Source organism: Tupaia chinensis, unplaced genomic scaffold (genome assembly GCF_000334495.1).
Source record: "Tupaia chinensis unplaced genomic scaffold, TupChi_1.0 Scaffold000231_1, whole genome shotgun sequence".
Taxonomy (NCBI): Eukaryota; Metazoa; Chordata; class Mammalia; order Scandentia; family Tupaiidae; genus Tupaia; species Tupaia belangeri.
The window spans coordinates 801885-827443 of NW_006159706.1; the positions used below are offsets into that span (position 1 = coordinate 801885).

Consider the following 25559-nt stretch of genomic DNA (forward strand, 5'->3'; position numbering starts at 1 on the left):
TGATGATAACATGTATAGTATTCTCAACTGGACTGGTCTGAGAAGTATTTCATGTTCCGTAAATTCTTTTTACAAGCCAAATGATATAGAGTGATTGAATGTTTAAAAAATAAAGAGAATAAATAATAATAATAATAATAATAATAATAATAATGAAGAAATGCAAGGACCAGCAGATGGCGTAGCGGTTATGCTGCTGGACTCCCACATGGCCAACCACAGTTCGAGTCCTGGACCTGGTGGCTTAAAACTCACAACAGGCACATGTGCGTGTGTGCTCAAGATCCCAAGAGGAGAATGGAGAAGGGACTGTGGGTGACCATCCCCTCTGGAGTCGGGGGGTAATTTCTCACTTTCCCTTTTACTGTCTCTGTGTGTGCCTCTCTCTCTCTGGCAAATGCACACACCCTAAGGGGGAAAAAAACTCTTAAAAAAAAAAAAAAGAAGAAGAAATCCAGCCTCCTCTTCTTCCTGGGCTTCACATCTCTCTCTCTTTAATTGTCAGAGGACGTGTGTACTCACCAGAGAGAGAGACAGAGACAGAGAGGGAGAAAGTACGTCCAATGGGGTGTGATCATGCTGCAATCCCTACTCCTCCGTTTCTCCATTCTGTTAGAATTTGGGGCACGCACATACCTGGTGAGTTTTCCAAGCCACTGGGGCCAGGATTCAAACTGCAGTTGGTCGTGTGGAATCTGTCTCCCTTAACCACTGGGCTATGGACCAGCCCTCACCCCTCTCTTAAAAATATAACATTAGTTTCGGGACCAGCAGATGGAGTAATGGTTATGTCGCTGGACTCCCACATAGTCGACCACCTTTGGAGTCCCAGACCTGGAGGTTAAAAACTCACACTGGGCACATGTGCATGCGTGCCCAAAATCTTGAGAGGAAATAGAGGAGAAGGGATTGCAGCATGAACATCCCCCCCTGGGGTGATTTCTCGCTTTCTGTCTCTCTCTGTCTCTCTGGCGAGTGCACACACCTTATGGCAAAAATCTTTCTTTAAACACACACACACACACATACACACACAGCGTAACATTACCCTGAATCATCCTGACCCCATTCAGCCTCCCTGCATATCCATGGGTTCTAGGGCAGGCAATTTAATAAAAGCATCCCCTGCATTGGCCCATCAGACACATCTGTGGACTGGGTCCTACCCGAGCCTGCCAGTGTGTGATTCCTGAAATGATTCCAGGAGCCACAGGGAAGGAAGCTCCTAATGGCTCCTGCCAAGGTCATTTCTTTGCTGGGATTTTCTTTGCCAGGGAGGTGTATGACCCTGGAATCAGTGAATTCCATTCCTGCCTCCATGGCTTCCAGTCTGTTTCCTCCTCTGCAGAATGAAAATAGCCTCACCAAATCGGTGCACTTCCGAACCCCTTCCCGAGAGCAACCGGGACCCCCAGGCAGGTTTGCCAAGGAGTCTCCTACCGACAGCAGCCACAGGGTTGGACCATGGGCTCTCTCACTGGCAGCCAGGTAAGTCTCCTCCCCAGGTCGTCCTCCCGTGCAGCGCCCCGCCTGCTGCAGGTCAGGGCGGGCCTGGTGGCTCGGGATGCCAGGCCATCTGAGGTTCAGAAGTGGCAGGGCTGAACCATGGGGAAGAAGCGCGACGCCATCCTGGACGCGCTGGAGAACCTGACCACGGATGAGCTCAAGAAGTTCAAATTGAAGCTGGGGGCGGCGCGGCTGCCCGAGGGCTTTAAGAACATCCCGCGGGGGGCGCTCGGGCAGCTCGACGCCGTGGACCTCACCGACAAGCTGGTCTCCTTCTACTGCGAGGACTACGCCGCCGAACTCACCGCGGCCGTGCTGCTCGACATGGGCATGCGGGAGGAGGCGGCTCGGCTTCAGGGGGCCGCGTGAGTCCCTACCCCGGGGCAGATCCCGTTCAACCACTCGGAATCCGGTGCCTGAGCTCTGGACCCAACCTCCTTTCTCCTCGCCCCCTACGCCCCCCTTCCTGTCCCCCTCCTCTTTCAGGCTCCTTCCTGGGGTCCCGGCTTCAGACTTCCGGCCACCCCTCCCTGCAGCTTAGGGCTGGGCTGGTGCGGACCCTGGCAGCTGTCTCTGGCCCCACCTGTCCTCTTCGGGGCTCCTGGGCCGCCTGGCACCCTGTTCCGTTTCACCAGTTCTGGTCTCTCTTCACAGATAAAAACGGACCCGGTAGGGAGTTCTGGGGTCATCAGCAGAGGTGAGCCTGGGCTGGGAGAGCTCGTGGGAGGATGAGGCTCAGACCCTGGGCTAGAGGCTACCAGCCAGGACTGGGCTGGACTGAGCAAGGCAGGAGCGGGAGGGATTGTGAGGCTGGACCTCTGGGGACGTCTGTGAGCCTCAAATACTGGCCTAAGGATGGTTCTGCCGCCTCCTCAGGAGACTGGGAGTCCAGGAGAGGAGGAGGGCGGTGCATACGAAGCCCGCCCCGCGCCCCAGTCACTCAAGACAACGGCCACGCCTTCCCGGCGAAGACCGGGACCCCTCTGCGCCTCCAGACAGCGCCTCCTCGCGCCTCCGCACCTGTCCTTTATTCTTCCCCAGCCCAATAAATACTTAATGGCACACCTTCCGGGGCCTGCGTGCACACATTCCCGCCTGTAGTCACATGCTGTGTGATTTGCCACCTGCAGTACACGTACGACCCAGCGTCTCCATCTGCCAATGTGTGGCTGTCTTTGCTGAGCACCCGTGGGGATCACAACCTTGGAGCATTCGGGACTTCCAGCTCTAACCAGAAAGACAGCCTGCGCTGGGACCTCTGTGCCCCCTGGGAGTGTGCACGGGCGTGCCTTACTCTCCCTGCCTCCCTTTTCGGTTCGGCCGGATCTCGCGACCCTCTGATTGGCCAGAGTAGGCAGCTTCAGGGGTGCGTGGGCCTCAACCAAACAGCTGCACACAACCAGAGAGCCCCACCCTGTGCTGCCTGGCCGCGCCCGCAACCCCACCCCTGTATAGTTTTACCCGGGCCCGAACCACGCAGAAGTGCCACCCTGACTGGGCCACCCTGCCCACCAAAGCGCGCGTGGGCTGCAAGCGCGGGTCTGGTCCCGGTCCGCCAGGCTCCACCCCCAGGTCATCAGACTTCGTCCGGTAGCAGCGCCCCGACATCTGTAGGCACTCCTCCACTCGGAAACTAGGTTTGCGCAGCGACCCTCCCGCCATGACCTGCCGGGGTGGGCATCCAAGGCTTCCCTCTGCCAGGCTCCTGCTCTCTCTCCTCACTCTCCCTTCCTTGGCCGCCGCGCCCCGCCCTCGTGCCCCGTGACTCCCGGCGCCCATGGGCCTCTGAAGCTCAGAATCCGAGCCAAGCGACCTCCCAAACAGCCAGTCCCACGCCATCCAACAATCGCCTCCAACCCGGACCCCACCCCGGCTTAGTCCCGCACCTTGAGGCGCGTATGGGCCTCGGCGGCAGGCAGGAGGCGGTGGCCACGGTGCGACCCGAGCGAGGCGCACACGCCGCACACAAGCGCGCGGTCCTGCTCGCAGTAGATGCTCAGCGGATCTAGGTGCTCCTCACAGTGGCCCTGAGGCACCTGCGCCAGCCCCTCCACCAGGCGCGCCAGCTGCTGGTTGGTGCTGAGCGCTTGCGGCCGTGTGGGTGCCTGGCAGCAGGGGCAGGGCGCAGTGCCGTCCGCCGCCGGCTCCCCTGCCACGCGGCCCAGGCAGGCGCGGCAGAAACTGTGGCCGCACTCGGTGGTCACCGGCGCGTCGAACAGCTGCAGGCACAGCGGGCAGGACAGCTCCTGGCGCAGGAGGCCGGGCGCGGCCGACATGGCGGGCCTAGGTAGAGAAGGGATGGGTCAGGGAGGCCCAGTGGGGCGCACTCCGTGCCCTGCCCTAGCCCGGGTCTGCAGTCCTGCTTGGAGCCCGGGACTGTAAAGACTTCACATTCCACACTGGAAGGGACTCTGTTCTGGCCGAGAGGAAAGGGGCACTCACTCCATCGCAGTCCCAAAGCAGACTCAACTGCAGTTCTTAGCCCCAGCCCCCAAAATTGGCCCAATCATGGCCCTCGTCAACCCCAGTTCCTGACACAAGCCCAGATTCCAAACACGGTATTATCCAAGATCTGCCCTGGCTTAGCCCCAGGACTCAGTCCCAGCCCAAATTCTCCAGAACCCCAACACTGGCCCTCCTACCACCCACCTCTTCAGGATCCCCAGCCTCCCCACCCCCGAATCTCCAGGCACAGAGGACTTACAGGTCCGGTTGGAGATCTGAAGTGGAAAGAGTCTCCCAGGAGGATTGGTCAGGGTCAGGCCTAACCTTAGGGGGTCTGAGCTGTGTCCCAAGACAAGGACTGAGCAGCAGGCTCCGAGCAAGGACAGCGGACTCACAGGGGCAGCACAGTTGATGACACACAGCTGACAGTGAACAGACCCTCCCAGCTGAGCCATGGCCCCTGGGCTATATTTAGGTGCCCAGCCGAGCCCCTCCCATCACTTCTGGGACCAGTTCTAAATGTGAGGACTGAGTAGTTGACGGGCAGACATCACATGTCAGAGCCACCTGTCCTGACCCATCCACTGTCCTGTCCCCAACCACCCTGGAGCCAGAGCTCAGAGCCAGCTGGAAGACAGAAAAGACAGAAAATTGGTGGGGAAGGGGTTGCTGGGGGTGGGTCCCTCCTTTCGCCCCCACCCCCATATTCTCCTGCTTCCTTCTTCCTTCCTGTGGCCCCTCCCCAGCTTGTCACCTGCTTATCCCCCATGTTTATGGCTCATCAAGGTCACACTGGCAGCAGTTTCTCTACCTGCAGGAGGACAGGATCTCACCCCACACTTAAAGGTTTTTTCTTCCAGAGCTAAGAAGAGGGCCTTTCCCTTGTTGGTCTCTCCAGCACCCAACACAAGGCCTGGGGCAAAGTGGGGCTCCCTCAAGGCATGGAGAATGGATGATAGAGACAGTAAATGAACTAAATCCAGAACCTGCAGCCAGCCGGGAACTCAGTTGTGCCCAGGGAGCCTTAAGCCTTTTCTTATGCTTATCTTCTTTCAAATTTCAGTTTAAATTTCATTCAGAATAAAAAGCAAAGTCCTCCTTGTGTCCTACAAGGCCCTACCCAAACTGACCCCATTCATCACTCTGACCTGTTTGTCACCCCTCTCCCCCTGATCACTCCAGCCTTGGGGACTTTGCACTTGTCTGGAAAGTTTTATTATTCTTTTGTTCGAAGCAATTACCTACACAAACACTGATACTGCATGCTCCCTCCTGTCCTTCAAATCTTTATTCAGTGTTACCCTCTCAGCCAGGCTTTTCCTAACTCCATGATTATAAATTTCGCTATAGGGTGCATGCGCTCGCCAGAAAGACAGAGAGAGACAGACAAAAAAGCGAGAAATCACCCCCCAGGGGTATGGCCACGCCACAATCCCTTCTCCTCCATTCTCCTCTTGGGATCTTGGGCATGCACACATACGCGCCCTGTGTGAGTTTAAGTCACCGGGTCTGGGACTCGAACCGCAGTCAACTACGTGAGAGTCCAGCAACATAGCCATTACACTAACTGCTGGTCCCAATGATTATAAATTTCATATCACCCCACCATTTCCCCTCCCTGCTTTTTCCGTAATAGCAATCACCATCTGATTTTGCCCGTTTTTTCCTTTCTGATGTCTTCTGCCAAAATACAAATGTTGTTCACTACTTGGCTCCAACTTAGAATAAAGAATGTGGCACACAGTAGGTTCTCAATAAATACTTAACGGATGAGTGCATCCACAGACTTGGTCTCCCTCAGGTGGGCTCCTGGTCTCTTTCTTTCAGCTTCCCTCAGCCCTTACTTAGTTTTGTTCATTCCTCTCTCAGCTACTCACTGTCTCTCTTAGTCTGAATCTGTTTCTGTTTCAGTCTTAATCTCCCTCTTGGATTTTCTCTTTGCCTCTCTTGGATTTTTAATAACCATTTTTATTAATTTTTAAGAGAGTTTTGCAATAGGGAGTATGTGCTCACCAGCGAGACAGAAAGAGGGAAAATGATAAATTGTTCCCCATGGGGAATAGCCACACCACAATCCCTTCTTTTCCATTCTCCTCTTGGGATTTTAGGCATGCACACGCATGCGCCCAGCGTGAGTTTCCAGTTACCAGGTCTAGGACTCAAACCATGGTCACCCACATGGGAGTCCATCACCTTAACCACTACACCATCTGCTGGCCCCACCATTCTTATTCACTTTATCCCAAATGTGCAGGTGAGTTGTTCTGGATCAGAGTCAGACTCCTTATTAAACAATTCACAATAAATAGTGACTGCTTTGGACCCCCTAAAAAGGTGTAATGAGAGCCAGACCTACGTGAGTAGTTGTCCTACATGAGTAGCCAGGCACCATAGGTGAACCACAGGAAAAATTGCTAAGACATGGAACCAGCTCAAATGCCCAAGAACGGAAGACTGAATTGAAAAAAATGTGACAGTGGGTCAACAGGTGGCATGGTGGTTAAGGGGCTAGACTCCCACATGACCAACTGTGGTTGGAGTCCCGGACCTGGAGGTTTGAAAATCGCTCCAGGCACATGTGCATGCATGCCTAAAATCCTAAGAAAATGAAGGAGAAAGGGGTTGTGGCATGGCCAACCCCTGCACCCATCCCCCCCCCAGAAGGTGATGTCTCACTTTCCCTCTCTCTGTCTCTTTCTGTCTCTCTGCAGCAAGTGTACATGCCCATGGCAAAGACCTTAAAAAAAAAAAAAAAAGTTACTTTGTAAGGTGAGGGGCTCACACCCAGAAGGCATCATATCTCCACCAACCTCTTTGGCTCTTGTCCAGGGGTGGGAAGGGTGAGCCTGGGCTGAGATCGAGAGATTCTTTCCTTCCAGGGGTCAAAGCTCAGACAGGGCACCTCATCCAGAAAGAGAGGCTGGGAGGAAAAGGGAGTGTCATGACTTCCCAGAGAGTGTCCAAGGCTCACACTTCCCACCTGAACGGGTGAAAACCACCCTGGCAGCCTCCAGGAGCCAGGAGGTTCTGCCCCCACCTCACTGGGGAACCCTTCTCAGAGCACTGACTTCCCCACAGGCTAGGGAGGTGAACATGTCATTGACACAGAATCCAGATCCAAAGGCGGGCCATCACCTAAGTGTCCCTAAGTCACACAGCTAGGAGAGAGAGAGGTTGCGAATCACATCTGAGTGGCTCTGACACTCCTTGTCTCCTGCTCGTCCCACTGTTCCACATCTTCTGAATGTACTTTGTAAATGCCAGAGCATTGTGCAACTAGAAGGAAGTTAATATCATTACCACTCCTATTATTGCAACATCTACTCTCCTAAGGTGTTCCTGACAGCCTGAAGAAGGCACATATTGCCTGCACACATAAACTCTTCAAGCAATTTGCCAATTTTAGAGGGCAAAGAGTGAGACTTGGAGGATGCTGGTTGGAATTTGGACTTAAGAGCCACATGGATATGGTTCAATCTGTGTTTTGTCATTTCTTAGCTGTGCAGGCTTCCAGAGTAATTTCTGAAAACCTGTTTGCTCATCTATAAGGTGGGGATGAATATACCTACCTTGTCGGGTTGGCAAGAGAAGTAAAAGAGATTATACATTTAAGTGCTTAACACAGTCCCCGGAAAGCTTAATAAAACTAAAAACTCAGGAGAAGCTGAGACCAGCCAGCCAGTGGCATGGAGGTTAAGGCAGCTGGATCACACATGGCTGACTACACCATTAGAGTCCTGGACCCAGCAGCTTGAAAAATACGCTGGGTAGGGGGCCAGCAGGCGGCGTGGTGGCCGACCACAGTTCAAGTCCTGGACCTGGCAGTTTGCTTTCTCACTTTCCCTTTCTCTCTCTCTCATTGTGTCCCTCTCTGGTCAAATTTAAAAATAAGTAAATAAATAAAGTTAAATAAAATAATTCTTGAAAAAAAAAAATACACTGGATGCATGTGTATGAATGCCCCAAATCTCAAGAGGAGAATAGAGAAGGGACTGTGGCATGGCCATCCCCTTTGGGGGGCGGTGTTTTCTCACTTTCCCTCTCTCTCTCATTCTCGCTGTCATTCTCACTGTCTCTCTCCAGTGATCACACGCATCCTGTAGTAAAACAAAAAATAAATTTTAAAAGGCCCAAAAGGTGGTGTGTGGGGGGGTGGGTGGCTGAATCTCAAATGGCCCAATGAGCAGTTGGGATCCTGGACCCAATGATTGAAAAACACACTGTTTTGGGACCAGCAGAGGGTGTGATGGTTATGATGCTGGACTTCCACATAGTCAACCGCAGTGCGATTCCCTGATCTGGCGACTTAAAAATTCATGCTGGTGGTCGGGGGAGGCGGCAGCAGGTGGCATGATGGTTACAACACTGGATTCCAATTTGAGCGACTGCAGTTTGAGTCCCAGACCTGTCAGCTTGCTTTCTCACTTTCTCGCTCTCTCTCTCTCTGGTCAAACCAAAATAAATAAAGTTAAATAAAAAATAATTATTGGGCACCTGAGGAGGCAGAAGTGGTGGCCAGCTGGGACAAGCACCAAGAGGTGGCAGACCAAGCACTGGGAGGTGGTAGACCAGGCGCCTGGAGGCCCCCATGGGCGGGTGTATGGGCACCCAGCACAACTCCTCCGGCAGCCTCAATGAGAACTTGGAGGGCAACAGAGTTGCTCTAGGTTGTAACCAGCCTTTGAAAAAAGAGAAATCGAAATGGAAAAGCAATTACCCTATGATAGATGGACAGCTGCGCAGCAAGAGGGATGAATTCTGGGATACCACACCGGCTTTTGAAGGCTGCAAAGAGATCTGGGATGCCTTGAAGGCTGCTGCTGATGCTTTCGAGAGCAATGATCATGAACTGGCACAAGCGATCATTGACGATGCCAGCATCACCTTACCATGGTGCACTTGGGTAGCGCTATGACAAGCTGGAGACAGGTACCAGCTGCCGGTCTGTTGCTTGGAGCCACCAATCAACATGATAGAGAAGAGTGATATAGAGTCTCTGGATATTCCTGAGCCCCCACCCAATTCCAGATATGAATGCCAGTTCCGTTTACACCTCTCCACAGGCAAGGACCTCAGACTCGTGGTCAGCAGCACGGACACGGTGTTCCACGTGAAGAGGCCGCTGTGCGCTGCAGAGGGCTGGAGCCCAGCAGCCAGAGCGAGTTCTCCCACAAACCTCTCACTGACAAGATGGGCTAGAAGAGCCCAAGATCCCCAAGGACTATGTGGTCCAGGTGATCGTGAGCCAGCCTCTGCCCAACCCCACCCCCGGAGAGAACTGAGCCGGTCCTGCCAGCTGGTTCCTGACCCCTCCACTCCTTTTTATCGTGGTCACTGTCATTTCCTACTCTATGGCGTGAAATTTATTTTCACTGCTCTGAATTCCCGATGAATGGACATAGTTCTGAGGAATTACCAGTGAAAAATTCCATCTGTGATGGAGACCAACAAAAATAATAAAACACAAAGAGCCAGCCTTTGAGATTCATATAATTGCAATTTCTAATTTGAGAGGCAGTTAAGAAACAGGCCCTTAAGGGACCATCAGGTGGTGTGGTGGTTAAGGCCCTGGACGGCTGGAGGAGCTAAAGATCCCCCGGGACTATGTGGTCCAGGTGATCGTGAGCCAGCCGCTGCAGGACCCCACCCCCGTGGAGAACTGAGCCGGTCCTGCCAGCTGGCCCTGACCCCGCACTCCTTTTATCGTGGTCACTGTCATTTCCTACTCTTGGCGTGAAATTTATTTTCACTGCTCCGAATTCCCGATGAATGGACGTAGTTCTGAGGAATTACCAGTGAAAAATTCCATCTGTGATGGAGACCAACAAAAATAATAAAACACAAAGGGCCAGCCTTAGAGACGCATATCATTGCGATTTCTAATTTGAGAGGCAGTTAAGAAATAGACCCTTTATTTTAAAACACTCAACAACTATGTAATTGCTGTATTGAAATGATTTGGACTGTAAATGGAACATCATATCCATGAAGAACAGCATTAAGCACCAGAATTCAGATTTGCAGAAACCATCCATAACAGTTATAAAACTTGGGCTTTTTTAAAAAAATGAAAACTGAAAAGAGCAGAATTTGAGGTCTGCTTTTCTTCCTGTGTTTTCTTCTTAGCTCACCTAACATGTAGCTGTCAAGGAGTAGAGACTGACAGGTTGTGTTTCGGTGTGGCTTTCGCATCTCCACTTGCTGAGCTCCTTCACACTCGCACTAAGTCCAGTGCCTTCTCGTGCCTTGGTGGCAGGCACCCTTCCAGAACACTAGGTAATAATTTAGTCAATACAGTCAGGTCTCTGGTTTTCAGCTGATACTCAGTCAAAAAGTCTCTTCTCTTGCTGCATAGGTGTTTTGAAATGTCTGTATTAAAAAAAAAGCTGTTTCCAGGGACCAGCAGTTAGCGTAATGGCTATGTAGCTGGACTCCCATGTAGTCGACCACGGTTCGAGTCCAGGACCTGGTGGCTTAAACTCACGCCAGGCGCGCGCGTGTGTGTGTGTGTGTGTGTGTGCCCAAGATCCTGAGAGGAGAATGGAGGAGAAGGGATTGTAGTGAGACCATCCCCCCTGGGGGGTGATTTCTCGCTTTCTGTCTCTGTCTCTCTATTTCTGGCGAGAGCACGTTCCCTATTTAAAAAAAAAAAAAAAAAAAAAACTCTTAAAAACAAAAAGCTGTTTCCATATCCAGGCTTTGGCACTCAGGACTACATAATATTGTCATTGTAGCCCCTCTGCCTGGAACTGCTCATAGCTACCTGTGACCCCAAATGCAGTTTCTGGGCCAGCGAACACAGGAGTCCAGTGCAGCTGTTCCAACAACAGGACGACAGACAACTCTCTCTCCACCCCCACTCTGCAGGAAGGGTCTGAGGACAGCCTGTCCTGTCTGTGCCAGGGAGAACTCTGCCTATCTCCAGTTTTTAGAGAAAATGTCAACTCGAAACTGACAAGTGTGAAAGGTTTACTGACGTCACTTAAAACATTGGCAGTGAGACCAAATGACGACGCCTTACTTTATTCCTTAGTGCTTTTCAGTTGCCTGTTACCTCTAGCTATGGGCGATGACAGTTGTCCTCATCTTTCCTAGCAAAGAGGCAAATTAAAATCCATCTGCAGGGACCGCAGTTAGTGTAATGGCTATGTCACTGGACTCCCATGTAGTCGATCCTGATTTGAATCCCAGACCCGGCGGCTTAAACTCATGCCAGGCGCATGTGCGTGCATTCCCAAGATCCCGAGAGGAGAATGGAGAAGGGATTGCGGCCTAGCCATCCCCTCTTGGGGGTGATTTCTCCCTTTCTGTCTCTCTGTCTCTCTCTGTCTTTCCGATGAGCGCACACATCCTGTAGCAAAAACCTCTTTTAAAAAAAAGCATCTGCAAATTAGATTAGGAAGCTGAAAAATCCAGTGAATGAACCTGATTCTTCTATCCCATGACTAGGAAAGCTGCCAAGGGTTATGTTTAATGTGGAATCATTTAAAAATCGGTTCCATAAAGGCTCTGCCATGTGGCCGCCAATTCCCCGGAGAATGCAGGGCATAAAAGAGTCAAGGCAAGAAGAGGGGCACTGTTCCCGGTGGCAAATACCCAACCTTCCGGCTGCTTGGAGCCGAAGCACCGTGACTAGTCTTAATGACAACATGACTGTGCTAGTTAGTTCAGATATAATGTTTAGATGGTATTAAATCTCCTGTACGATGATTAAATACAATGGTAACTCACCACATTTCTGAGAGCTTTAACTAGTTCTCTGCTTTTAAGTAATCATTTTGAAGAATATGGCTACATCTCCTCTAGCTGTGGCAAGGACTGAATCCGAATTCAAGGACAGAGCACAGCATTGACCCTAGAGGACAATGCGCATACTCAGGTGGAGGTCTGAGCGTGTCAGCATAGTGCCCTGGCACCAAAAGTCATGTGCCATGGTGAATGGCAGCATCTTTCAAAATTTTGTCAACTGGAAGCAAAAAAGTAAACTTAATTTTTCATAAAGCAATTTGGTGATGTCATCTGTCTATGATTGGCAAGAGGTCTCATAAAAGATTAGAGTTTTCTTTTTAAGAATTTATTTTATTTTAAATGGATATATACTTATATATACTTTAAATAACAATTCTCTGGGCATGTTTAAGTAAACTCAGTAAGAAACTATGGTGCTATTTAATTGTAAATAGATTGATATAAGATTGGACCAATACTTGATGTGTATCATTTTAGTATGTAGGGGGGTTTGTGGGTTTTTTTTTTAAGTTCAAAGTAAGTAAATAAATAATTCTTTAAAAAAAAAAAAAGAACTCATACCGGGCGCATGTGCATGTATGTCCAAAATTCCAAGAGGAGATTAAAGGAGAAGGGATTGTGTCATGGCCATCCCCACGAGGGGTGATTTCTCACTTTCTGTCTCTCGCTCTCTCTTGCCCTATTGAAAACTCTAAGAAAAAGGACACGTTCGGTGCATGTGCACTGGTGCCCACAATTGCAAGAGAACAGAGAAGGGATTGCAATTCGGCCTTCCTCCTGGGGAGTGATTTCTCACTGTCTCACTCCAGGGAGCACACATGCCCTAGAGCAACCTAGAAGAAAGAGAAAGAGAGAAAGTCTGGATCCTACAAGGCGACCATGGTTTGAATGCCAAGTCTGACTGGGCTGAGATATGCTAGGTGTGCATGTGAGTGCCAGGATCTGACAGAGTGGAGACTGGAGGAAGTATTGTGATGTGGCCAAACCCTGTGGAGAGTCTCTCTCTCTCTCATATGCATGCACTCTATCATGAATTTAAAAATGAAACAACAATAAAACAACACTTTTAAAATAAAAAGGGCTGGGGCCAGCAGGTGTAGTGGTTACATTTGAGGAACTGTCTGGAACTCAGAGACAGAGGGAAAGCAGTGTGTGATGCAAGAGCAGGCGGGGAAGGTCTTCAGGGACCAGACCATCAGGACCTTCCCAAGCATGTTAAAAGCAAGGGGAGGGCCTGGGCAGAACCCGGGCTTCGATGCCATCCCACACCAGCTTTCACCTGCTGTTCTGGGTCAAGCCTCCTGGGCTCGCATCTAGCTACCTATGACCTTCCCTCCAGTTGAGAAAACTCTGTCATCACTTCCCAAGAAATTCAGCTCCTGGGACCAAATCCTGGTCTCCCCAGAAGCATTTGGCAAGGTTTCAGGCGCCATCAGATAGCTGTGTTAATTGGAATATTTACTAAGTGGGCATGGACTGCCGTGCTAGAAGCCACAAGGCCCAACTGGGATTCAGAATCCAGGATCAGGGCTGGTGGCTGGCGTGGTGGTTGAGGGCACTGGACTCCCAGACCTGGCGCTGCTTTCTCACTTTCTCTGTCCCTCTCTGGTCAAATATAAATTAATTAATTAATCAATTAATTAAATAAAGTTAAATAAAATAATTCTTTAAAACAAACAATCCAGGATTGGTCTGAAAGCATCCAGTGCCCACATACAGGCACCCAGGATCCTGAAGAGATGGAGATAGGGAATCAGGATCACTGTGAGGGGATTCTGTCCACTGTGGCACTCTATCTCACACATGTTCACATGCTATTATACACACATGCAACACACACACACTAAGTGGCTAAGAGTTACTATCTGGAGGTCCTGGCGGATGGAAACCAAAGGAGTGAAAAGTGCGCCAGCCGAAGAGCAACGTGCTGGGGCGGAGACAGGAATCAGGGAAGGCGGGGAGTCCCAGGTCCCGCCCCGAAGCAGACTTCCTGGACCGCAGCAGGCGGCAGGGGTGAAAAGGCGGCGGCGGGGGATCCCAGAGCCATGGGGAGCGGGCGCGATGCCATCCTGGAGGCGCTGGAGAACCTGACCGCTGACGAGCTCAAGAAGTTCAAAATGAAGCTGCTGTCAGTGCCTCTGCGCGAGGGCTACGGTCGCATCCCGCGGGGGCAACTGCAGCCCATGGACGCCGTGGACCTCACCGACAAGATCGTCAGCTTCTATCTGGAGACCTACGGCGCTGAGCTCACCGCGGCCGTGCTGCGCGACATGGGCATGCAGGAGATGGCCGAGGGGCTGCAGAGGACGCTCAAGAGTGAGCCCCCCCCACCCCCGTCCCTTCGTCTACTCCCAACTCCCACACCCTAACCAAACTTTTGCCCCTCAGGCTCTTCCGCTTTCTGATCTTCCTATCCTCTTTTAAAAAGGGGGTGGAGGGCAGCAGATGGTGTTAACCCGCCGGACTCCCACATGGATGACTGTGGTTGGAGTCCCGGACCCGATGGCTTGAAAATCATGCCAGGTGCATGTGTGTGCACGCCCAAGATCCCTGGGAGGAGAATGGACAAGGGATAGTAGTGTGAAAATCCATGGCCATCACCCCGCCGGGGAGTGGGTGGTGATTTTGTACCTTCCCTCTCGCTGTCTGTCTGTCTGTCTTTCTCTCTCTCCCCACTCCTCCCCACCCAGCCACCCAACCGCAAGCCCAGGCACCCTATGGCAAAAATCTCTACACAAAAAAAACTCCCTACTGGTAATGCGCTTAGCCCTGAACTTCATATCCTGACCAAGGCCCACTCCCTACCCCCACCCACTCCAAAGCCTGGATTCAATAGGAAGGGAAAGGGCCCACTTGACTCTCTTCCTTACAGAGCCTGCTGCTGCACCAGTCGGGATCAGGCACTCTCCTCCCATGGCAGCCAAGTCAGGTGAGGTCTCCACACCCAACCTAGCCTGCTTGGGCAACCTCTCCAGCCACACCCTGCCACACCCCTCCGCAGCCTACAGGTTGCCCCTTGACCAGAGCAAGCTGGGCCAATTCTGCCCACCTACCTACTACTCACACACCTGCTCGGGTCGGGGAGCCCAGTTGCAGGGAGAAAGGGAGACAAAGTGACACTCATCCTATTGTCACTGAAAGCCTAGTGGGCCACCCACCCCCTTGACGTGTAGCCTTGGGAATTTCGAAGGTAGCGGTGTTGAGCAGGGACAGACCCAGCACCCCTCACCCGATCCCGAGGGCTGGCTCATCTGTTCCTCCTGCTCCCAGCCCCAGCACTGCACTTTGTGGACCAGCACCGTGCAGCGCTCATCAACCGGGTCACAGCCATCGATGGGGTGTTAGATGCCCTGCATGGGAAGGTCCTGACCGAGGAACAGTACCAGGCGGTGCGAGCAGAGACCACCAGTCAAATGAAGATGAGGAAACTCTACAGCTTTGCTCCAGCCTGGAACGTGACCTGCAAAGATCTGCTCCTCCAGGCCCTGAGGGACACCCAGCCCTACCTGGTGGCCGACCTGGAGCAGAGCTGATGTGTCTTCCCCAGCAATGGCCCTTGCAGTGCCAGCCAATTCATCCTGAATGTTTTTTTTAATATACAATATACAAAAAACCAGCTCATACTTGCGTGTTTCCTTCTTCCAGCCTGGAAGCACAGCATACACTCCATTCCTGAAGGCTGCACGGGTTCAGGTGAACCCTAGCCTCACTGTTCCTCAGCATCAGGTTCCCTGAACTCCTCCTGCATCTTGCCTATCTTGCAGCTGCCCTGTAACTGCCCCTCCTCATTCACCATCTGGTGCTTTCTCCAGTGCTACCCAAAGGATCTGCTCTTGAGATTGTAGATAACAGCTCTACAGTCAAGGTCTAAGGTTAAAGGAGCCTGGAACTGGGGGTGGGGGGGAGGGGGGAGTTAGAGCTGTCAGGAGTATTTTGAAACAGATTAGTCTACATAAGTCCTCTACCTTTGCTTTTTTCAGAGGGGGAAAATAAGTGAAATTAAAGCATTTTTCAGGGGAGAGACATTAGAGCACTGTATCTAAACACAGGACAGAAGAGCACAGCCACCAAATAGAATCCAAGGGTCCCTTCAGACACCGGCACTTGCAGGCTTAAGTGCTCCCCTGCTGCACCCTACCCCCTGGAGGAAAGGGTTATAGGACATACACTGCCCAGAAATATGCCAACCACAACAGATTTTCAGGAAGTTAGTTCTGGTAGCTGTTTTTTCTCTGGATTCAATTTCTGCCTACAAGGGAAATAAGATGCTCTTTCCAGGAAACAGCACTTAAAGGGTCTTTCTAGAGGCTGTTTAGATCCTAGGGACCCAGGATCTTAGGGCTATGCCCTAAGTATGCTTTGCACCCAACCCTTTCTGGGCTTTAATGGGGAGGAAATTGGCAAAGCCAAAGGCTGGTACCAAGGAGGCCCAGTATCCTGTCCTTAGGAGTTAGAACCATCACTTTCCGGCTTTATTGTCCCCATCGGGCTCATGTTTAATGAAATCTTACCTGCAAATGGCCTCTAAACTGGTTCTCTCAGTTTCCAGTCTGCCTCCAAATGCCCAAGTAATCAAAACTGATCATAGGAATAGACTGTCACTTCTAACAGTGGGACACAACTCTTTCAGCCTGACCCTTAATCCATTAAACTGTCATCTCTTCCTCTTCACACAGCCCACAGTCCCAGCCACGCTTTGCTCATACCCCATTCTCCAGCACATGCTGGTCCTTAGAGCTCATGTCATCTTGACATCTGTCCCAGAACACTCACAACCATGCCTTCCTCTGGGCTCCCCACACAGCATCTCAGTGGCAAAGCAACCATTGCCATGGTTGACTTTCACATAGGACTGCATTAGGCTGAATTCCATTAAAAAAAAAAAAAAAGACATCGGGGGCCAGTCTCACAATGCTAACATAACATTCTGTGATGCTGGATCCACACATGTTCTGGGTTTGCATCCTGAGGCAGACATACACATGTGTACCCATGATGGCTGGCTGAGGCTCAGGGTGGATCACAGTATAGAGACCTTGCTGGAGGTACCTACCTCTGTCTCTCTCATAAATAAACTTTAAAAAGACATTGGGTCAGGCCTGTGGCCTGGTGACTAAGGAAGCTGGACCCCATATACCTGACCACACAGTTCAAATCCTGGCCCCAGTGGCTTGTAAAACACCCTGGGGGGTCGGGGGGCATCAGGTGGCATAGTGGTTATCCCTGGCCTCACACATGGCAGCTCGACTCCCAGACCCAGTGGCTTGAAACTCATGCTAGACATGTGTGCATGCATACCAAAGATCCTGCGAAGAAAATGGAGAAGGGATTGCGGCATGGCCATACCCCCTCGGAGTGATTTCTCACCTTCCCTCTCACTATCTCTGTCTTTCTCTGGCAAATGCACAAGCCCTAAAGCAAAAACTTCTAACACACACACGGAACATGTGTATACATGCTCAAAATTCTGAGAGGATGTAGAAATGGAGAAGAGACTGGCATGACCACACTCCACTGGTGGGTGACTTACCCCTCTCTCTGTCTACGGTAAGTGCACACACTGTCTGACAAAGAGAGGGAGAGGGAAAAAACACCTTTTCAACCTCCACACAAGTGCCTTACATGTAAAAAGTAACCAATAAAGTGTAATTATTTTATCTCTCTACTATTTGATAGTTCTTCTTTTTGAGAGACGTTTGCTTTAGGGCATGTTGTTCACTGGATAGAATTTTTCGGACAGTTCTCCCCATATTGTCATCCTCCTGCCTCAGCCTTGTGATAAGTCGGAACTACAGTCATATACCACTGCGCTGGGCATATTTTGTTGTTAAATTGCCAGAGGGCATGTGCACTCACCAGAGACAGAGAGAGAGAGCACCCCCATGGGGCATGGTCATGCCACAATTCCCTTTCCATTTCTCCATCCTATCAGAATTTTGGGCACATATACACACATGCTTGGCACATTTTTCATGCCATCAAGGCTAGGATTAAAACTGCACAGTCAGCCATGTGGAGCTGACCCCTTAACCACAAGGCTACAGGCTGGGGCCCACACTGGGCTTTTAACAGGATGTTTTGAAAACTTCACAGGAATCTAATGGTTCTCATAAAATGGGACCCTAGGTAATACTTCTTTGCATGACAGATATCCTTAAAAAAACAGCTATGAAAAACTGTGCAGCGGACTGGCTCCATAGCAGTGGTAATGCACTACTAATGAGAAGCTGGATCCAACATGGCAACAATAGCTCAAATCTCCAGCCCAGTCAGCCTGAAAAACATGCTGGGCACATACAGCTGCACAAGAATGGATGGATGAGCTGGAGTAAGAGATTAACAGTTCTATCATGTACAAAGAAAACAAAAATAGGCCTGGCCCCATAGCCTAGCAATTAAGGAAGCTAGACCCCACATGCCTGACTGTAGTTCAAATCCCTGCCCTTGTGGTTTAAAAAACATGCCAGGCACCATACCATGCATGCCCAAAATCTTGACAGGATAGAAAAATGAAGAAAGGGTTACACAGCATGACTATGCCCCGTCAGGGATGCTTTCTCACCACCCCCCCAACTTTCCCACACCTGCAAGCACACTGCCCTCTGGCAAAATTAAAAACAAAACAAAACACAAACAAAAAAAAAAGTCTGAGGCAGAGTAGTTCTAAGAAACAGTTTTCCTAAAACAAATTTCTTGTGAGTTTCCTTTTTCCTTTGTAGAGAAAAAGAGAACTCAAGAGTTCACCAGAAGTCTCCTCAGATTTTAACATAGCATAAATTCCACAGTGAAAGAATATAGGTTCAAATCCCAGGTGCTCCCCTTACTAGCAGCCAGTTTGTGCCTCAGCATCTTCTCTGTAATTTGGGGGTAACCAGCTACACAGTTCATCATCTAATAACAACTGGCTCACAGCAAGCACACATAAGTATTAACAATAATCTCCACTACGGTGTTTTTATTCCTAGCTCCCCGATGAGTGAAAACAGCACATGGGCACCCATGTTATCCCAAGAAAAATACAGTGTCCACTCACCCCAACTCCCACGGCCCTACCCCGAGGGTCATCCTCACTCCCAGTTCCAATGGTAGCTCTCTTGATGGTTTGGAAGACCTGGCCCCAGGCCAGACAGCCCCAGATATCTCCGGCACCTTGAAGTGCATCCCAGATAAATGGAAGGTGTTTAGAGACACCCTGGAGGACAAGGCCTGGTCAGCTACTAACCACACCAAACAGGAACATTTCTGCAGAGACCCAGAAGAGGTTTTCAGAGACATTCAACAAAGTGAAGAACAACTCAAAATTACTTTCTCCTGAACACCTGGAGGGCTGTCCCACCCTTCTCTGCAGCCATGCAACTTCCCACATGCCCTCCCTGATTCCCGACTTCCTTCGTCAATAAAAATCAGAGGAAAAAAATAAAGAGCTCTTGAAACAGTCAACATGTTTTGTTAAATCCCATATTTGAGCTTTACAAGACTTAAAGAACAGAACAGAACAGATGCCAGTGTTGGCTGGACCTGTGCTAATTAGAACAAAAACCCATAAGTACAACTCAGCCTTACTTTTTTTTAGCTCCTAGTTACTTTTTGTTTCTTAAGAATTATTTATTTAGGGGGCCAGCAGGTGGCATGGTAGTTAAGGGTGCTGGACTCCCACATGGCTGACCATGGTTCAAGTCCCAGACCTGGTGGCTTGCTTTCTCACTCTCCCTCTCTGTCCTTCTCTGGTCAAATTTTTAAAAATAACATTAAATTGTTTTTTTAAAAAAAGAATTTATTTAATCCCATTTGTTATTATGATTTTTTTTTTTTAAATTTGACCAGACAGAGACAGAGAAAGGGAAAGCAAGAAAGCAAGCTGCCAAGTCCGGGACTCAAACTACAGTTGGCTATGTGGGAATCCAGTGCCCCCAATTATGCTACCTGCCAGCCCCACTACTGTGTTCTTTTATAAATAAAATTCTGTACAAAGTCAAGCTACCCTTCAGGGGGAAGGTGAGGAGCATGAGTAAAAAATGAGTCTTTGTCATACTCGAGCAAGCGTTATTCAAATCTGCTATTGAGCAAGCAGCATCAGTTTCACCAGAGAGCCTGGTAGAAAATACACCTTAGGTCCAACCACTGTGGAAAACAATATGGAAGTTCCTCAAAGACCTTCAAATAGAGCTACCATATAATCCAGCAATTCCACTCCTAGGTAATCTACCCAAAGGACAGGAGACCACTCCATTGGAAAAGCCCCTGCCCAACTATATTTATTGTGGCAGTATTCACTATTGCTAAGACATGAAACCAACCCAAAAGTCCACAAACAGATGAATTGAAAAAGTGTAGCACACATACTCCATGGAATACTATTCAGCCAATAAAAAAAAAAAAAAAAAAAAAGACCCTGGCATTGTAAAAAAAGTAGAAAAAAAAAAAAAGACCCTGGCATTGTACAGAAAGTGGAAGAACATGGAAGGTTTACTGCTGAGTAAAGCAAGCCAGGCTATGAAACAGAGACATTGTATGTCTCCACTTAACATACATCAACTGTCTACACTCTGTGGTAGAGACTCGAAGAGCGGAGGACATAAAATCATTGAAAATTGTTATGGGCACTAGGGACAAAGTGGAAGGAGAGAGAGAGGAGGGAAGAGAGCAGGAAGGGAAATTTGGGGGAAAATGGAGAAGTAAGACATTTGTGGGACAAAGATATAGTTTGTTGCCTGTTGATGTCATGGATAGTATTCTCAACTCACCTGCTTTGTGGTGTATATCATGTTGGGTAAAATCTCTTTGCAATCTAAATGGTGTGTAATGACTGAATGTATAAATAAAATTTAAAAATACGGGAACCAGCAGTTAGCATAATGGCTATGTCGCTGGACTCCCACGTAGTTGACCGCGGTTCGCGTCCCAGACCAGGTGGCTTAAAACTCACGCCAGGCATGTGTGCGTGCGTGCCCAAGATCCCGAGAGGAGAATGGAGAAGGGATTGCGGCATGACCATTCCCCCTGGGGGGCGATTTCTCACTTTCTGTCTCTATGTCTCTCTGTCTGGCGAGCACACACGCCCTATAGCGAAAATCTCTCCAAAAAATTTAAAAATTAAAAATACAATATAGACATACTGAATTAGAATCCATTTTACATTTTCAAGTGATTCATAGATGTATTTGGTTCCAGTCATCTGACACAGGTAGGTTTGCAGAGGACATCCCACAAGGGTGAGAAGTTGCCCGTTTTTAATTCCGGGACATAGCAAACAGAATAGGAATGCTTTGCCTCAAACTGAAAAATCAAAACAAACACAAAAGCCCTGACAGCCTCGGCTCTAACAGCCAGGTTCCTATTCCGCAAGAGCTTCAGTGGAGCCCTAAGAGGAATGTGCTGAACCAGAAATCTGTGCAGCTGTGCAACACTGCCACCCACTGGTAAGGTGTGAATGGACAGGATGCCAGCTGGAAAACAGCACCCACTCCCTTCAAAGGTTATCTTCACACCCATCCTGCCATCGACCTTGTTCTCCATGTAGGGGCCTAGCTTGGCACAAGGCTGCTACACCACCAGCACACCCTAAATCATCAGTCCAACAGCCAAGCTCATGTCCTGTCTCCAAGCCCCACACTGGTGGTCTTCATTTTTTCTCCAGTTAAAGGAGCCCTTCTCTCTAGCACCACAGATCCAAGATTTAGTGCTACAGCCACAATCTAAGGAGATGAGAGCATCTGTCATTAGGATAGAGCACCACTTCTTTCAGATCCAAACTCTTGCTCATATACTATATCCTTTCTCCAAGTCTATTCCTACTTCAAGGATACTGGGAATTTTAGGCACTGTAATCTCCAAAAGCTCTTCCAAATTTTTCACACCGTAAGATTGAGGGCCCAGTATTCCTACAAACAGTCCTAAAGTTGGGACCAGCAGTTGGCATAATGGCTACGTTGCTGGACTCCCACGTAGTCGACTGCAGTTCAAGTCCCAGACCCAGTGGCTTAAACTCACACCGGGCGCCTGTGCGTGCGTGCCCAAGATCCTGAGAGGAGAATGGAGAAGGGATTGAGGCGTGGCCATCCCCCCTGGGGGGTAATTTCTCCCTTTCTGTCTCTTTCTGGCGAGCGCGCCCTATAGCCCAAAAAACAAAACAAAAACAAAAAAAACAAAACTCAAAAAGCCCTAAAGTCAAATCTACTGGTAAGATACACTTCACAATACTCAAATTTATATGCCAGCACCATTAAGATTACATTTGTATATGGAGGTGAGCAACATAATTTGGGCATTTTCTTCTAAACCTAAAATTATTTCAAAAGGAGTTAAAAAAAAGGGGGCAGGAACTTTGTAAAAATTGAAGATCCAGAGGTAGAAAAGGGAGTCCAAGTTGGGGAGGAATGATTAGCATCCCCTGCAGACTAGCATAGGAACGGTTACCTGGTTACAGATCTCAAAGATGGTTATGGACAGAGATAACGACTCACACCTATTGGAATGGCTATTATCAAAAAGATGACAGATAATGGGAGTTGGTCAGGAAGCAGAAAAAAGGGAACCTTGATCACTACTGATCAGACTGTAAATTAGTAGTCATTGTGAAAATCAGTATGGAGTTTCCTCAAAAAGCTACATAGAATTACCATATGACCCAGCAATATACCTTCTGGATATAAACCCTGAATTGAAAGTATGTTGAAGAGATGTCTACACTCCTGTGTTCACTGAAGCAAGATCTGAAAACCTAAGTGCCCATACTATCAACAGATGGGTGTATTATAAATGGGATCCTGGGGCCAATAGATTATGTGGTGGTTAAGAACAATGGACTCCCACGTGGCCGACTGTGGTTTGAGTCCTGCATCTGACAGTTACCTTTCTCACTTTCCCTCTCTCCCCTTTACTCTGTCCCTCTCTGGCATATTGAAATAAATAAAGCTGGGCCAGCAGGAGGCATGGTGGTTAAGGCACTGGACACTCCCACATGGTCAACCACAGTTCGAGTCCCAGGCCTGGTGGCTTGCTTTCTCACTTTCCTTCTCTCTGTGTGTCTTTCTCTGGTCAAATGAAAATGATTGAATGAATAAAATTAAATAACTTTTTAAAAGAAAGTTAAGTAATTTTTTAAAAATTATTTAGGGCCAGCAGGTGGCATAGTGGATAAGGGTACTGGATTCCCACATGGCTGACCATGGTTTGAGTCCTGGCCTGGCGGCTACTTTCTCTCTCTCTCTCTAGTTAAATTTTTAAAATAACAAATGGAATTAAGTAATTAATTTTTTTAAATATTTTACTTATTTATGTAAATTTGACCACAAAGGGACAAAGAGAGGGAAGGTGAGAAAGCAAGACACCAGGTCCAGGACTTGAACTGCAGTCAGTCATGTGGGAGTTCAGCACCCTTAACCATCATGCCACCTGCCAACCCCAAGTAAAGTGGTTCTTTAAACGGGATCTGTAGGACCAGCAGATGGAGTAATGGTTACATCACTGGTTACATTAATGACCACATAGTTGATCATAATTCAAGTCCTAGACCCAGTGGCTTAAAACTCATGCCAGGCACATGTGCATGCATATCCAAGATCCTGAGAGAATGGCCAAGGGATTATGCTACAGCTATCCTGGGAGAGGGGGGATCTCTCACTTCCTGTCTCTGTCTCTCCGGTGAGCACACATGCACCTTGTAACAAAAATCTGTTAAAGAGTGACCAGCAGGTGGCGTGATGGTTAAGGCACTGGACACTCCCACATGGCTGACTATGGTTCAAGTCCTGGACCTGGTGGCTTGCTTCCCCACTTTCTCTCTGGTCAAATTAAAATAAATGAATAAATAAAATTAAATAAAAACTATTATTTAAAAATATATATGTATACATATGCATTATGAGTGTGTGTATATAGAAGGTCTGCTAAAAAGGAAATTATGAGTGCTAAAAATTAAATTATGAGGGCTGAACAGTGGTACAGTGATTTAAACACAACATTGATCTACTTGGGAAAGTTCCGAGTTCACGCTCATAAACCTAGCAACAGTAAGCCAAGTACACGGGCAGACTGGGAATGGATCATGGCATCAGAATCCAGTTGGGGATGCTTTGTCTCTCTCACACCAAAGAAACTCTTTTAAAAACCTTTAAAAAAGGAAATTCTGGGGAACCAGCAGGTGGCATGGTGGTTAAGGCACTGGATATTCCCACATGGCTGTCCACGGTTCAAGTCCTGGACCTGGTGGCTTGCTTTCTCACTTTCACTTTGACTTTCTCTCTCTGCCTCTTTAGTCAAATTAAAATAAATGAATGGATAAAGTTAAATAAAATAATTCTTAAAAAAGAAAAAGGAAATTCTGTCATTTATATCAAGAACTAATCTAGAAGACATTATAGAAAGTGAAATAAGCCAGACAGAGACATAGAGACAGAAAGCGAGAAATCACCCCCCAGGGGGGGATGGTCACGCCGCAATCCTTTCTCCTCCAGGGATCTTGGGCACGCACGCACACGCGCCCAGCGTGAGTTTTAAGCCACCGGGTCCGGGACGCGAACCACGGTCGACTACGTGGGAGTCCAGCGACATAGCCATTACTCTAACTGCTGGTTCCCAAAAGACAAGTACTTTTAAGGAATCTAAGAAAACTCTCACAAGTGGACTGGGCGAATGGGAGGAGAGATACTGGTCATAGTAGTTTCCAGAGGAATAAATTCTAGTCACTTACTGTGCAACATAGTATCATAGTCATGCACCAATGTTTCAATGATGAACCACCTATAATCGCGGTCCCTTAAACTGGATGGCCCAACCACGGTGGCCCGGGCAGTAGGCGTGCTGCAGCGCAATGCTAGAGGCCATATGGGAAGGTTCTGTGTTTACTTTCAGGCCCACTTGAGCACACAGGGTACACCTCCTACTGGGAGATCAGTGTGAAGACTCAGGAGGGTCTTAGGAAGGAAATAAACTCAAAGAAAAAAACATAAGAGCTGGGGCCGGCAACTAAAAAAAAATTCTTAAAAATCTACAAGAGCTAAAAAATTCCTATTCTCTAGCATGATGTCTGACCTCACAGTCATGACATCACAGCACTGACATTGTAATACAATGCATCACATGTTCACAGTGATGCTGGTATAAACAAACCTGCACTGCCAGTTGTACAGAAAATAAAATTATGAATAGCACATAGTTCATGAGCAAGTAGTATTGGTTTGTTATTTACTATTCTTGATTGTACTCACTTTATACTATAAAACAATTGCCACAGGCAAGGCCAATGGGGTAGGGGTTAAAGGAATTGCATCCCACACAACTGAGTTTTTTTGGAGAGGTTTTCACTATAGGGTGCGTGTGCTCACCAGACAGAGAGAGACATAGAGACAGTGAGAAATCACCCCCCAGGGGGGATGGTCACACAGCAATCCCTTCTCCTCCATTCTCCTCTCGGGATCTTGGGCACACACGCACACACATCCGGCGTGAGTTTAAGGCACTGGGTCTGGGTCACGAACCGCAGCTTACTATAGGGGAATCCAGCAACACAGTCATTATGACAACTGCTGGTCCAATGATGGTACAATTTGAATCCCAGGCCTGATAACTTCAAAAACATGCTAGTGCAATATGCATGCCCCAAATCCCAAGATACAGAAACTGAAGGATTATGCACCACCCAGTCTCTAGTGAACATACACTCCCTCTGGCAAAATTTTCTAAGTACGCCCTTTATAACCAGCAGTGGCCTCATATACCTAATACCTAGTGCTTTCTACATCTCAACTCCATTACTTTCTCTAGTCCTTGATTTAATCTTTAATGTTCCTTCCAAGACAGAAAGTAGAGGTAGATGACAGTGGTACTGATGGTCCTGACCCTGTGAAGGCCTGAGCTAA

The 25559-nt window shown here is 48.8% G+C and overlaps 4 protein-coding genes and 1 pseudogene across 6 annotated transcripts in view; 4 read left to right on the forward strand and 1 right to left on the reverse strand.

The window, feature by feature from the left end:
- The window catches only part of LOC106734828 (pyrin domain-containing protein 1), a 3027-nt gene extending 1535 nt beyond the window's left edge, over positions 1–1492 (forward strand). Inside the window, exon 2 of the mRNA XM_014587668.2 lies at positions 1349–1492. Within this exon, the coding sequence (XP_014443154.1) occupies positions 1349–1492 (144 nt within the window). The remainder of the gene's footprint in view (positions 1–1348) is intronic.
- The window catches only part of TRIM72 (tripartite motif containing 72), an 11404-nt gene extending 7005 nt beyond the window's left edge, over positions 1–4399 (reverse strand). The window contains exons 1-2 of one of the 2 annotated variants that reach the window (XM_027771692.1): positions 4211–4399; positions 3393–3789 (exon numbers count right to left, since the gene is read on the reverse strand). In XM_027771692.1, the coding sequence (XP_027627493.1) occupies positions 3393–3782 (390 nt within the window). In that variant the 5' untranslated portion in view covers positions 3783–3789; positions 4211–4399. Of the gene's footprint in view, positions 1–3392; positions 3790–3948; positions 3982–4210 lie in introns of those variants that run through there. The other variant, XM_027771691.1, reaches the window with a different exon arrangement.
- On the forward strand, positions 981–2565 carry PYDC1 (pyrin domain containing 1). 2 transcript variants are annotated; one of them, XM_027771693.1, is made up of 3 exons: positions 981–1871; positions 2161–2203; positions 2383–2565. In XM_027771693.1, the coding sequence occupies exons 1-2, from the start codon at positions 1606–1608 to the stop codon at positions 2162–2164; spliced, it is 270 nt and encodes an 89-aa protein (XP_027627494.1). In that variant the 5' UTR covers positions 981–1605; the 3' UTR covers positions 2165–2203; positions 2383–2565. The 2 variants fall into 2 exon arrangements, with proteins under 2 accessions (XP_027627494.1, XP_027627495.1); XM_027771694.1 differs by lacking the exons at positions 2161–2203; positions 2383–2565 and having other exon boundaries at positions 981–1937.
- Positions 4400–8539: 4140 nt separating the features above from the next.
- On the forward strand, positions 8540–9808 carry LOC102484870 (ubiquitin domain-containing protein 2-like; annotated as a pseudogene).
- Positions 9809–13675: 3867 nt separating this feature from the next.
- PYCARD (PYD and CARD domain containing) lies at positions 13676–15323 on the forward strand. The gene is made up of 3 exons (XM_006148111.3): positions 13676–14016; positions 14573–14629; positions 14971–15323. Exons 1-3 carry the CDS (start codon positions 13746–13748, stop codon positions 15231–15233), a joined length of 591 nt encoding a protein of 196 aa, XP_006148173.1. The 5' UTR covers positions 13676–13745; the 3' UTR covers positions 15234–15323.
- Positions 15324–25559: the final 10236 nt, after the last annotated feature.

Excerpts from the sequence above, each read along its gene's own strand:
- PYDC1 (XM_027771693.1), top strand. The coding sequence starts at position 1,606 with ATGGGGAAGAAGCGCGACGCCATCCTGGACGCGCTGGAGAACCTGACC.
- PYCARD (XM_006148111.3), top strand. The coding sequence starts at position 13,746 with ATGGGGAGCGGGCGCGATGCCATCCTGGAGGCGCTGGAGAACCTGACC. Across the intron at positions 14,017-14,572 it reads GCTGCAGAGGACGCTCAAGA|AGCCTGCTGCTGCACCAGTC; the intron begins GTGAGCCCCCCC and ends TCTTCCTTACAG. Across the intron at positions 14,630-14,970 it reads TCCCATGGCAGCCAAGTCAG|CCCCAGCACTGCACTTTGTG; the intron begins GTGAGGTCTCCA and ends TCCTGCTCCCAG.